The sequence below is a fragment of the Pelmatolapia mariae genome, linkage group LG10_11, assembly GCF_036321145.2.
Source record: "Pelmatolapia mariae isolate MD_Pm_ZW linkage group LG10_11, Pm_UMD_F_2, whole genome shotgun sequence".
Lineage (NCBI taxonomy): Eukaryota > Metazoa > Chordata > Actinopteri > Cichliformes > Cichlidae > Pelmatolapia > Pelmatolapia mariae.
This window is the reverse complement of record NC_086236.1, coordinates 48,671,404-48,685,309: the sequence shown is the minus strand read 5'-3', so window position 1 is coordinate 48,685,309 and position 13,906 is coordinate 48,671,404. Positions and strand designations below refer to the sequence as shown.

The 13,906-nt window shown below is 39.5% G+C and overlaps 1 protein-coding gene across 1 annotated transcript; it reads right to left on the bottom strand.

Annotated features, from left to right (window-relative positions):
• Positions 1–2,437: 2,437 nt before the first annotated feature.
• si:dkey-33i11.1 (B-cell receptor CD22) lies at positions 2,438–12,101 on the bottom strand. The gene is made up of 19 exons (XM_063487904.1): positions 12,006–12,101; positions 11,831–11,896; positions 11,092–11,190; positions 10,814–10,925; positions 10,563–10,708; positions 10,373–10,493; positions 9,841–9,977; positions 8,734–8,856; positions 8,335–8,481; positions 7,678–7,783; positions 6,931–7,094; positions 6,643–6,792; positions 6,361–6,492; positions 4,759–4,840; positions 4,494–4,542; positions 4,270–4,356; positions 3,989–4,122; positions 3,049–3,171; positions 2,438–2,908 (listed from the first exon to the last, which is right to left on the bottom strand). The coding sequence occupies exons 2-18, from the start codon at positions 11,877–11,879 to the stop codon at positions 3,069–3,071; spliced, it is 1,941 nt and encodes a 646-aa protein (XP_063343974.1). The 5' UTR covers positions 11,880–11,896; positions 12,006–12,101; the 3' UTR covers positions 2,438–2,908; positions 3,049–3,068.
• Between the last annotated feature and the right edge of the window lie 1,805 nt (positions 12,102–13,906).

Below are 13,906 nucleotides of genomic sequence, written 5' to 3'. Positions count from 1 at the left end.
CAGAATTAGTGCTGCAGTTCCATTTTAGTCATCACATATCCTGTTTATTAGATTTAAAAAAAAATCTCCTCACCTGGCGTTATTACCAGAATGATCAGGCTCCAGCTTTCCATTATTTGAAGTTTTACCTGCAACAATCATGACACAGGTCAATATACACCAACTGTCCCAAAAAATAAAGAAACCATTAAGTGCTTGATCAGAAGTACTCACCAGCTGAAGCAAAGTGACTTATTGCTTTACACATTCTTCATTTTTATGGTGCAAAAAGCAGAAGTGGGAACACATCCTTTCGTTGCTTCCTCTAATGTCACACTTTCAGAATGATTATGTAAAGTTATAGTTTCATATTTTTTAAAAACGGATATCAACACAAATATTGAAATTTATAATTAACCTATTAAAATGTTTCCATACTCTGTTAAACAGAGCATTATCTAATAGTTTTAGTAAAAAAGACTACTTATTGGTACAGCTTACATCTAATGAAGATGTTTTATTTATTTAAGATGATCAACTCTGACTCTGACTAACATCACTTTAAAATGACTGTTCTTAATTAAGGATTTCTCATTGTTGAATGCCCACTGTTCTAGCTCATCTCCTTTCTTGCCGAGGAAAGGAGTCAAGGATGTAGGCAGGGCTTGTAGACGACCTGAAATATATTTTTCCACCAGGTGGGGCTACCGGTCTGTTTAAGTAAAGCTGGAGAACCCACCGGTGTCTTCATAGATATTTTTTGCTCAAAGTACAGCGCTATGATCGTCTTAATATATTTTCATGTGATACCTCTGTGTGCAGCTGTCACTCTAACGCTGTGGCATTGGATTGTTTTATGTTTTGGATCTCGCAGGCGTTTAACCTGAAGTATCAAAAGCAATGGACTTTAAGAGCATGTTTCATGACTCGTTCAGGTTTGTGGTATTTGTATCCAACATAAGTGAATTATGCTGTGCACTGTGGTTGGTGTCCATGAACAGGAAGAGCCTGTTCTCAAAGGAACAATCACCACGTGATTTCCTCTCCGCTGTATTTAACTAAGCATTATTAAGGTACTTTTATATCGTGCATCGAACAGGATGATTGTAACATCATGATTTGTCTTGACTGATTTCTTAATGTTGTCTTTTCTGGACACATTGCCCCACTGAATATTGCAATTGCTGCAAAAGAAAGGAAATGTTGCAAACAGCGCATTAGTGACACATTTATAGGCAAAAACATTTTCTAAACTTTGAAAGTTTGAAGCTATAGGATGAAGTTCTGCATCAGGTCAAATGTGTAGACTCTTTCAGAAAGAGTGAGTGAGCCTCCGAAGAAATGTGTGTACAAATCTGGGACTCATCAATACTTTCTTGAATTTGTTCGTACTCTACGAGCAAATGTAGAAGCGCTTCAGAGCATCCATATGAGCAAATGATAAAAGCCTGGATGTCTTAGAAAATTTAGTCACACATCTTTAAACTGAACACTACAACTACTAATTCTAGTACTAATACTGGTTATTATAAGTTTCTTCATCATTCAAAGGTTTCCAAAACACTAAAAGCTTAAAGTGCTCAGAATTACAATGAAATATGTGACAAATGTGAACACTTTTAACCTTTTTATTAATAAGCATATAACAGCTAACAAAGGCACTGTGGTGTCTAATCTTATCTCATCTTAAAATATTCTTCATTTCCATCCAGCAAGTATGGAAGATGAAGAGTATAGTTTCATTTCTCCACACTGTCCCAGCTGTGCTCGTGAAAGTGGATGTTTTTCAATAACTGCAGTGCAGTTTCTCATCTTAGGCTGACACATCCTTGTCCTCAACCTTTTTATTATGATCTGTTGCTCTTTTATTTCCCAATATCAATTTAGATATAAAAATCACTTTAGAGTAAAAATGCACTTTTTCTTCAGAGACTATAGTTTCAGTTGCTTCAGTCAGACATCATTTATGAATTGATTTCCATTAATTTCAAGACAAAGCGATTTCTTTATATAGAGAAAAGAGGGTGTGGTATGGAGATTATGGTAGCAGTCAGGAGTAGTTGAGAGTGAATCCAACTGACAAACGCGATGATAACTGGGACAATACTGGCTCATGTTTGGGTTACATTTAGGTTAGTGAATGAGACCCAATATGTGCTTATTTTTCCTTGTTTTGCATGGATCACCACAAGAAGCAAGACGTTCTTGAGTCGATCCATGTCACTGTGGAAATTTTCAAATGTCCGGTGAAAACCGTGCACAAGTTTCTTGTGAGAGTTAATTGTTTGAAATATTTATTATTTTATTACAAATTAATTAGATGATATTTTAAAATCAACAGCAAAGAAAAGCAGACATGCACAACTGATTGATTTGATTTTATTGACAGCTCATTTGCACTGATTGGATATAATGCAAGCTCTATCAACTGCACAAACATCTAAATTTAGTGGAGAAGATCAATCAGTGCGGGAACTCATCGATGTTAAGTGCTGTATATCCTTTATGGATGTCAAAAATGATTCTACACAATTTCTCAGATATCAAGCTCTTATTTTCATACAAATCATCACTGCAAATGATAAAGTAGCAACCGCTAATACTTGGTCATCAAAAATTCCGCGTTTAAATATCAACAAACAGGCAACACTAAAAATATGGCAACCTGCAACATGGAGTGCAAGCAAAAAGGCATTCAGTGTTATTGCTGTTCAGGTGCACAGAAAGAAACAGAGAAGATATGCAGCAAAGTTAGGAGCTGGACTCCTGGAAAGAACACATGCTTCTCTCTTAGTGAATCCATAATGTGACACAATCCGAGTGTCTGATCCAAAACGGTGTACGGTGTCACCAGGGTGAGTTTCCTGTCCCTCGGGTGGACAGAAGCAAAGTGATTTGCTCAAATGAGGAAAGCTGATGTGCCATTCAGCTAAGAAAGAAAACAGGAGAACAGAATAAAATATAAAATCTGCACTTAAACAGGGAGCGTGTCAAGGTAAGAAAAGCAACAACAAACCTGCATCACAGTGCTGTTGGGGTTTTTCACACGGGCAGCTGTAAGTGACTTACCTGAAGCTGCTTCCTCCTGGTCAGTGACGAGGCTGGGGCAGTAAAGTGTAAACAACTTTGGAGGAATCCTTTGGTTTTTTATCGGCACCCAGTGGCCGGTTGTGCACCTGCACCTGATCTGTGCTGCACGGACAGCAAACAGGAACCACATTAGTTCATCTCACATCACATCATAAAAGACACAGGTCAACATAACATAAAGCAATAGTAGAAAACAGCAAAAGTAACAGTAGTACTGTGGACCTAAATGTTGCAGAAACAAATCGACAGTGAAACAGGAAGTGGGTCTTAAATTTGGGGACGATTACTGGGGAAAAGTAATTGGCAGAATTCATACCTCATCCTCATGAAAAAGACTCTCCCTTATTCAGGTTAAGACCGTATACAGATTGCATTTGTAAAAATCAAGACGATCTAAAACACATCCCGGCATCCGTTTAATACCTCTGCCCGTGATTTAACTTGCATGTTTTTTACCAGCTCAGTCATGCTGGATTTTTTATTTTGAGGTGCTCGCTCATGTTTTGATCGTTGCGCTGAAATCTCATCCACTAGTTGCCATTTTTGGTCTCTGAGGATTCCACTCTAAACCTTAGTCGTAAGCAGATGGATGTTAATGCATTTACTTCATTGTTGATGTAGAATTTTGCTGTCCTCACCCTCCAGCTACATCACTTTGGCTGAAAGATGTTTTTTTTTTAAACTGGGAAAAATCTAATTCAGGCTCAGAGGGAATGCTAATAAGTTCTTGTACATGTGGCAGCTGTTTATCATTTATTTTAACTGCTTGAAAACAATTGCACTAGGCTAATTTTGAGTGTTTGTTTTTTAAATTTAAATTTTTTTTATATATTGGGTGGGACCTTTCGGGATGGGGATTTGTTTTAAGCTGTTTTGTAGTTTGCGTAGTATAGGAAAAAGATATGCAGGTGTGCCGTACCTGGACAACCTGGAGTAGTGCACAGTGATGTAGTTGGAGGCAAGGCTGCAACTTTGACCTTCTGTGATTGGTGGAGCATCCTTCAGAGGAACAATGGAGGGATGGGAGCTGTCACTCAAATCCTCTGGCTCCTCCTGCACACACACACACACACACACACACACACACACACACACACACACACACACACACACACACACACACACACACACACACACACACAAATGCAAAAACTGCATTTCTCATCCATAGCCATGTATGCCTTGTACATGTTTTCTCACTGGTATGTCGGACATCTTGCCCTTCCTCACTGGGTAGATATGTTCAGCTGACTCATAAAACATAGTGTCAGCTGTCACTGATGGACACTGTGGGGGACACACACGAAAACACACACACAGTAGAGAAAACTGAGAATTAGACTTACAGCAAAACTACAGCAAGAAATGAAGAGATAGAGCAATTCCATAACTGATCAAAACCAATTAAACAAAGATCACTGTACCTTGTTTGTCACTTCTACTGACTCTGTGTCTACTCTGTGCATGTTTTTACTGGGAAGGTAAAGAAAAGGGATGGTTAGCAAGTGACAACCCCTCTAACAACACTAATACAAATAAGCCAAAGGGAAGAAAAACGAGCAACTGACAAAACTGTCATATGTTCCACCTTAAAACAGAGGAAGTAATTGTGCTTTTTTTCTGTCTGCGTAAGATCACAGAAATAGCCCAGGAGTAGTAATGGATAAATAGCAGTGTACTTCCTGTCACCTGATCATAACAGCCACTGTCAGTGTGATGAGTCCAGCAGAAACACCCACTGCTGAGGCCAAGGCAATGACCTTTAAACGACCTGCCAATGGAAGGATTACAAGGGTTATCAGCATGACTAGAGGGAGGAAGAAAGGAGATGAAATGATGGAGTACAGAAGTGCTGCAAGCTAAAAAAAGAACATCAGAAATAAAAATAGAAAGTGTATGTGACTAAAGAGGGAAAGAGCACGGCATTAGTTAGCCGCCGTCTAGACTTTAGTCTTGTGTTTCCAGTCCTGATTTCCAAACCCAGCTCCACTTCTTCGGCTGTCTAGACTCACAGAGTCGTTTTCCACAGCACCTCATCACCTCCTCCTCCCCCCTTGTAGAGAGAGGGCTTTAAGTGACTCACCATGACTCATACAAAAACAGAAATCATGAGACCATATACAATGAAGACCAGAGCCTGTGATACTGACAGGAAGGTTTCATCACCATTCAGACAAAGGAAAATCTATCCAAACATCTCCTATGGTAAAAATTGCAGATAAATACTCGAAGCCTTGTTGAGTCTGCGCCTGATTGAGTGTGAGTGTGTAAAAAATGAAGAGATCCCCCAAATTAATACAGTTTATCCGGAGGAAATGTGTACTTGTGTATGTGAGGACAAAGTTTAAAAACTTTCCAATGATTTTTGAGCTTTCATTTTGATGATCTCTTGCTGCTTCCAAAGAGCAATATCCTGGGAGGAAAGTACCAAAAACTAAAGTTCTGAAACTGGACATTTGCGCTAGCTAGTGCCAAAAGTGAGTCAATCTAAACTTGGGCAGAATTAGACCAACAAAGCTTTGGTCTATAGTGCTAACATACCTCTTTGTTGAAAACTGTGCAGATATTTATGTTATTATTAATGTATTTTGGTGAAGTTTTTCCTAGCTAAAGCTAAATATGCTGGTAATGTTTGGCTAAAACCAACTGTTAAACTGCTTTTCTGCTCTCTGATAGCGCTTTAGCTATTAGCTATGTATTGCTTCAGGTAATAAGAATAAGAAGGAATTGTGCCTGTGGTAGCATCTTTAAAGCAATTACATAATGAATATAATTCATTCTTTTCTTATTAACTGTGCTTATTAACTATAGCTTGTTTCTCACACTTTTGGTAAACAATATTATTTTATTTTCATGTTAGCTCTAATTAGCAGGGATATGTGTCTGTTTGCAGAAGCACTTCGTTAACCATAGCAGGAGGCGTTAGCTGGTAACTTAGCACTCCACTCTGTCATAATTAGTTTTGGCTTCATAAAACAACAAAAACACTGAACTTGAGGCTTCAAACCATGCACATCTTTATATATATATTTTCTAGTCTTTGGGTGTTGCTAGTTAATCAGTGTTTGGATCCTGTTTAAGAATATTCATGTCCCTACACAATTTCATCTTTGTTCAGATATTTTAGTCTCAGCCAAAGTGACGGGCAGACCAAACAACATGTCCTTCCTTAAAGTTGCACTGTGGTTAAAAATTACAGCCATGATTTTTATAAACTAACAAAAAAACCTCTATCCTTGATAACATCCTGTTGACAGACATGTAATGAATGTGAATGGAATGTGTTTGTACCTCTGACTCTTACGGTGAGGACTGGAGAGCTGTGGGCTCCAATTCGATTCCTGGCCTCACAGTAGTACTGACCGCTTGCACTCGGGCCAACCTCAGAGATGGTAAAGACAGGACCAGACTTGGTGACCCAAGCTGCATGTCAGAGCACAGGAAAGGAGATTCTTCTTATGCATGCCGCAACACAAATTCATATAACATATTTCCTGCGGAGGATCCTACAGATGGAAATGTTGCCTTTCTATAAATGCTTTAAAATGTATTAGTTAGTTTTTATATGCTGACATTGCACAGCCCCTCCATCCAGAGCTAATCGGTGCCATGTGAAGTTGTCCACTGCTGGGTTCGCCTGACTGCTGCAGGTCAAGGTCAAAGGTCTGCCAGCATCCACAACACTGGAGGGACGAGCCAGAACTGAAGTGTTCTTAGGGGGATCTTGAGAGAGAATAAGAAAGAATTAAGACAGCTTCAAACTTTATTCTATGAAGAAAAAGCCACAGGAGTACAAGCAGAGCAGAAACTGAGAGAAAACTTCTAAACGACACAAACCCAGCCAACACATTCATTACTTACACAGCACAGTGAGAGTAGCAACAGGTGACGTTTGGTATCCTAATCCGTTTGAAGCTCTGCAGTAGTACTGACCAGCATGGTGAGCACGCACAGACGACAATGTCAGGTTCTGAAAGGCACCTTTAGCAATCACCTGGTCACCAATGATACGATACCAAGCATACCTGTAGCAGAGAGGTGATTATGGTGGTGGGGATGATGATGATTAGGGTGAAAATGATTCATGGGACTGGGCAAACATGAAGCAATCATTTTTTGTTAGTTTGCCCTGGTAGAAGACTGAAGATTAGGGGGGACAGGGGCTTTTAGTCTGTGGCACCCAGACTCTGGAACAGGTATAATCAGGCCTGCTGTTGACATTCATTTGTCTTTAAGTATTTTTTAAAAAGTCTGTTTTAACATGGTTCTCTATTGATGTTAATAAAAGTGTTTTAATTGCTGTACAGCACTTTGTGCCTTTTATGGCCACAAAATGTGCTAAGTAAATAAACTTTACTTACTTATATTTTTAATGACTGATAGTGCTGGTGGGTTTTTGGTGAAGAAATATGAAAAATAATTCAGGATTTGCAAATTCTTACAAATTATCCACATTCAAATGAAAAAAAAAAACCCTGAAGTTTGAATTTACATAATTTTAATGTGGTGAAAAATCATGAGAGAATCATGATAATGACAAGAAAAAAAACCAAGACGAGGAAAAACTATGTAGTAGAATTAAACTTGGTTGTTGCTGTACCCTCGTACCTGTTGGCAGGAGGGTTTGCGTGGCTGACACAGCTCAGGTTTGCAAATGAGCCCTCTCTGATATCCCCTCGAGGACTCACCAGCACATGAGTGTTCTTTGGAGAGTCTAAAGAAGCGGACAGACAGTCAAAAAAGAAAAAAAAGATGCTATTATTTATAGTGATTACACAAATTCTCTTTGAGGTTGCGTCAGTAAGGACATCCAGCATTAATTTCCAAATCAAACACACAGAGCTAAACAATGTGACGAACCCTTGTGGCAAGAGAGCAGCTGAAAGAGCTTTTTTATTTGATTATTAAACTTAATCTGTGTGGAACAGTATGAAAAAAAAAACTGTCTGAGCTGAGGTTGTATCACTTCCTGTTCCTTTATCCATATGACATTTCTTTGAGTACTCACTTCATATCTCGCTTAAAATAGAATCGTTACTTAATCAGTTTAACCCAGACTGCCCTTTGACAGATTTACACAATAAGAACTAGAATAAAACCCGACTAGAATTTCCAGAAAATGACACCAATCGATTACTAAACACATGATTTTGATTGGTTTAATAAGATAACCTTTATTAGTCCCACACGTGGGAAATTTGTTATTGTTTGTAATTGGGGGCAGATTGTCTCTGTGATATTAATAAAAACATGCAACAAACTTACAAGTGACATTGAGTAGGAGCGCTTTGGAGCGATCCGTTCCCAGTGAGTTACGGGCTACACAGAAATACTCTCCTCTGTCTGTGTATTTGAGGTTGGACAGGTGGAGCTGAGGCCTGAAACTATCTGGGATGCTCCCACTCTCCATGTCTGGAAAACACACAAAGGATTAGTGCAGGCATAAAATTTAAGTGTGGTCATAATCCAAGAAATGTGTTTTCTTTTATAGTACACTGTTTCCAAAACTTCAGTTAGTTTTGATTTTTTATTTCTACAAATTATTCATTATTATGTCTACTTATGTGTAACTGTCATCAACCAGTTAGTCCATCCATCTCAATCAGGTGGACGTGGATGTATCACATATAATTTAAATACAATGAACAGAGGTGAGTCCGGTACCTTTGAACCAAGCAAAGCTCTCGACAGGCGGAGCTGCGTCACTGCTGCAGGTCAGAGTGACGGAGCTGCCCTCTGACACCTCACCTACTGGAAAGACTGCGATGGAGGTGAAGCGAGGACCATCTGGTGAGCATGAGAAAGAGCAAAGAGGGACAACCCCATTACCAAAAACCTGAGAAGATGAGTAAGTATAACAAAACGAAAACCCTGTATTTAACAGAAAACAGTACAGACAACATATCAAGGGCTGAACTAGTCGGATTTTATTGAATATGCTCATTGCGAATTTGGTAACAAGAGCATGTGTGCAGTATATCACATGTTTGCCATCTGAGGAGAGAAGTTGTTGTTGTTTTTTTGAATAAAAAGTATTTTCTTGGTTGATTTTGGATTGCAGAAGCACAGCAGTTTAGGGGCAACTCTGTTGTATTTTTGTTCCGTGGAGCTCAAAATGTTTCTACAATTTCTCTACAAATCCATGCTGTACATTTAGAATGTAGTTTGGCATTGTTTCACTGTAATAAGAAAGAAGATTAAAGTTAATTTGGTTGGTCAGACCTCAGGATAGTTTTTGCAAATGTTCTTTGGAGGGCAATCAGTGTTGGTTTTCAACCTTGTCCCTGAAGGTTCGGATATTTTCTTTGGATACTTGAAGACTTTATTGTGGAATTATTGACCTGTTCAGCCACACTATATTTTATTCTGAAAGGAATAAAATATAGTGTGCACATTACTGGGTAATCTCATGACATGTTCAACAAGATTAAAAAAATTAGTGTAACATACCTATGTAGTCTTTGTATGATTTTGAATTAAATACAAAATTTAATTGATTTATAAATTAAATCATTATGTGTAGATTTACATTTTGCACAGCATCCTAATGGGTTTGTACACAATTTAATGTTTATCAGGGCCAATAACATGCATATATGCCCTATATGTGTCAAGTTCAGTAAAATCTGAAAATTTAATTGCTGATCTTTCCAGCAGTTACATTTTCCAGCTATTCCAGGCATATCCTCCTACATGCCTGTGAACATGACATGAAGAGATGAACTAGAAGACATGAAAAGCTTTCAGGTTTGGTTGGCTGAGGTTGCTTACGTCCCAGTGCCAGTGAGAGTGGTGGAGACTGTACGTTCTGGGGTGGGATCGGTCGACAGGTGTATGCTCCGGCATGCTGCTGGTCAAAGCGGTTAATGATCATCCATTTTTCATAAGAGCCGAGGTTTAGACCATTCCTGTGTACACAACAGCACATAAAATCTACACTTAACATGGACTGGTTTTTATAAATGCTCAACAGACTGGTTCTTTTCTAGCACTCAAATCATTTTACACAACATGCCTCATTCACACCCATTCACTCAAGCACTTTTCTATGTTTTCTGTCTAGCATTCACACACCGATGGATGCATTGGAGAGCAACTAGGGTCTCAGTATCTTGCCCAAGTATACTTTGGCATGCAGACTGGAGCAGCCAGAGATCAAACAACCCGCCTTCACATTAGCTGATGACCTCCTCTACCTCCTGAGCTACAGCCACCAACAACAAACAACATAATTCTAACTTTACTCTAATAACAGCTGAGAGACATGTATTGGTGTGTGCTGTGTACATGCACACTCACGCACCTGTAGAGCGCAAGGCTCCTTCCTGGAGCAGCACATCCTCTGGCCTGGCAGCCCACAAACACGGTCTCTCCGAAGCCGAACATGTTGCCAGGCCTGGCTGGATGCAGTTGGACCTGGAGGTCTGAAACACAGCTGTCAAGACCTTATTACATAATAGCAGTCTTGGCAACTTTCATTAGTGTGGACCTACCTGTTACATCCAGAGTGATGGTGTCCGGGGACGTCCATCTCCCCAGGGGCTGATCTGTCTCAAATCTGAAGTGATACTGACCTGCATCACTCAGCTTTACACCGCGAATCTGGACTGAACAGCTGGAGTAGCTACCCCCAGTATAACTGGAAGATAGATTTATATTAAAACACATTATTTCTTTCGAGTTAAAAGAACTTTCACAACTAAACTTTCACTTTAATGCATCTGTGATGTGCGGGTGGTCCCACCGTGTGCGTCCCCGGTATGACAGGCTGATCTGGTTTGGGTCGGTGTGGTGGGTGAACTCCCTGCGACCCTCAGCAGACACACGGAACCACATGACCCGCTTTACAGTGTGACCTGTGAAGATCATAAAAACAAACATACAAACAAAAACTGCAAATTATGAGGATTTGGCTCCAGATGGTTTAATCTTTCTTTAAGGCTTTACATTTTTATACCATTTCTTACTATCCAGTGTTTATCTGATAATACAGAACCTATCTACCCTACCCATCTTCTGTACCTGATGGGTAGTCATATCGACAGGGCAGAGTGACAGTCGTTCCTGCCCACACACAGATCTGCTTCCTAGAAAATGAGACACTCCACCTGCTCTGGATGCCTGCAGGGGGCACAAACAGGTATAAGACAGAAATATTGAAGAACACACACACACAGAGTTAAAAGAAAGCCTACAAAAACCACATGTGTATGATTCACCATCTCATCACGTCATCTTATAATACAGGCTCCACCAGGGTCAATGAATACATATTTGGGAAGTAAAAGAATAAATCTCAACAACCCACAAGTTAGAGTGACTCCTCGGAGGGAAAGCTGTCAAACCACAGCTCACACTGCTCCGTTCAGAGGGACACATAAAAGTGAAGCAGTGTAAATGAGGCTTGATGAGCAGCCATTGTGACTTCCTGTGCTCCTAACAGCCTGCCTCGGCTGACTACGTTGCACAAAAGGCAATCAATACTTATAAATAACCTGAGTGTAAAGGCAAGGACACCTGGCTGCAGAAGCCTTGGTGCACAATACATCTGAAAAAACAGGTTTTTTTTTACTCCTGTCATGTAAATCCCTTTGCATGTGATATACTTTTCAATAAAAATCAGTTTAATATTTGATAAAAAAAAGAAACCAACATCTAGTAATTAATCTCAAAGAATGCACAAAGGTTTAGTTACTTCTTGTTTGATGCACAAAATGGAAAGAAAGATGCCATACTTTGATCTCTCTGTGATTTCTCTTACCTGGTAAAGCTGTAAGGATGGTGCCCAGAACTAACGCACCTGCCAACATCTCCGCTGACACGAGCGCTGGAATGTCACCGGAGAAGGAGAAAAACACGGGCAGATGGAGCGCTAAAGATCACATCAGTCAAAATTTAAAAAAAATCATCGAGTCAATTAGATCTGAAGTACTCACCTCTCAGAGGGTTTACTTTCACCTCGGCCAGTCAAACAGAGTTGTGGGATGTTTGCGACCCCTGATAGTGATGGAGGTGATTTTTATAGCGGTGAGAGTTGCATGGTGATCTGAATCGGCTGGCAGGAGGAGTGGAAGGGGCAGGAGGAGGAGGAGGAGGAAGAAGAAGAAGAGGAAGTATAAGTGTGTTTGAAAAAGTAACCTCAGATTTCTCCTCTGTCTTCATCTTGAAGCATTTTCACTTTTAGCTTTTTTAAGGTCACTCCTCTGGTGACTTACAGTTCCTATTTTGTGTGGCTGTGAAAATGTGACATCCTTGTGATCATCTTACTTGGCAATGTGGCAATTATTCTTACTGCAGGTTAAATGTCATTGACCGGTGGTATGTACAAATAGGTGGTCAATCAGTTCACAGTATAGCCAAACTGCAGAAGTGATAAAGAACTACCAAGATCTTTGATTGAAAGTGGTTTAAATACGCACAAAATTGGGGCTTACTGACCATTAATTTTTCATATCTGGTCACAGGCTGTTGCTGTAACACGTCTCCCTCAATTTTCTAAATTGTTTTTACTTCTCTGTAGTTATAGCATTATGAAAAAGTCTTGAGCTATCACTCATTTTTTAAAAATATTTTTAAAAAGGCAAATGGGAACTGGGTGAAACATATGCAATCATACATGGAAATACAGCATACAAGGCAGAAAAGAGGTTTGTAAAACTAATAAGCTTGAAAGTCAAATATTTGCCATGACCACCTTTATTTCAGGGATAGCTCTTCAGGCTTCTTGAAGGACATCCAAAGCTCTTCTTTGGATGTTGGCTTCCTTTTGGTCTGTCAGTAAAGTTGAGGTTAGGACTCTGGGGAGACCAATCCATGTTAGTGTCCCACTGTGTTTTTTTCTATCCAGTTATGCTTTTACTCCCCTGGCAGTGTGTTTGGGATTATTGTTAAACTGAAGAATGAAGCCCTTTCCAATCAGACGCTGTACTGGTGGGTAGAAATGGGAAGCAATGTTTCTGTATTTATAATTCCATCAGTTTTGAAAAGATGCCTAACACCACTTTTTAAGGCATTTGACATTTTTCATGGATTTAATCAAAGATATGGGAATAAATGATCTGCTGTTGCAACAAAATGCCTAAAAATACAATTTACCAATTTACCAATTTAAAATTGGTTCTTTGCTAAGTTGTCTGTCATGTGGCGACACGGCACTGATTAATCTCTTGAATTAGGTGCCTTTTTATGCTTTATTCACAGGTCAGTGTTAAGTGGTTCAAAAAATAAACAAACAAAAGCATTCTTCTGAAAATGGTCAGGTATTAGGACTGGACTGAAATTGAGCAGCCAGTGTTCAAAGAAAAAATTCGAAAGTCCTTCAGATAGCCTGGAAAACTACTGCTCAAGATCACTTTATAAATGAACAGAAAGTCTGTGAAATTGAAAAGTTTTTTTTATTTTGCTTTCAAAGGGCCAGCCAGACCGTCACATGGTACTGCAATTACAGTGTAAAATGGGTAAAATAAGTCTAATAAGTGTTTACTATGCTTTTTACATGTTGCAATGTTTAAACAACTATGTTTATGTCCTTCTGGGTTAGAAGAGTCAGGCTTCTAACCCAGAAGCTTTACTGAACCAGTTTTTATGCCACTACACCTTTTTTCTTCACTGGGAACAAAACTGAGATTGGGTCCAAGAGTTGACTCCAGTTGGTTCCAAGTGACATAAATTGTCTATGTACTATCCAATTTGTTGCGACCACTTCACTGTGAGGGCCAACTGCACACACTTCCTTCAAGCAGACTAAAAAGCAGTATAATAAGAACAGCTCGTCTGCGGTATCTGCAGCTGTCCATGTGCGTCAGCAAGGAAGTATAACCTCAGCCTTCACCTCAGT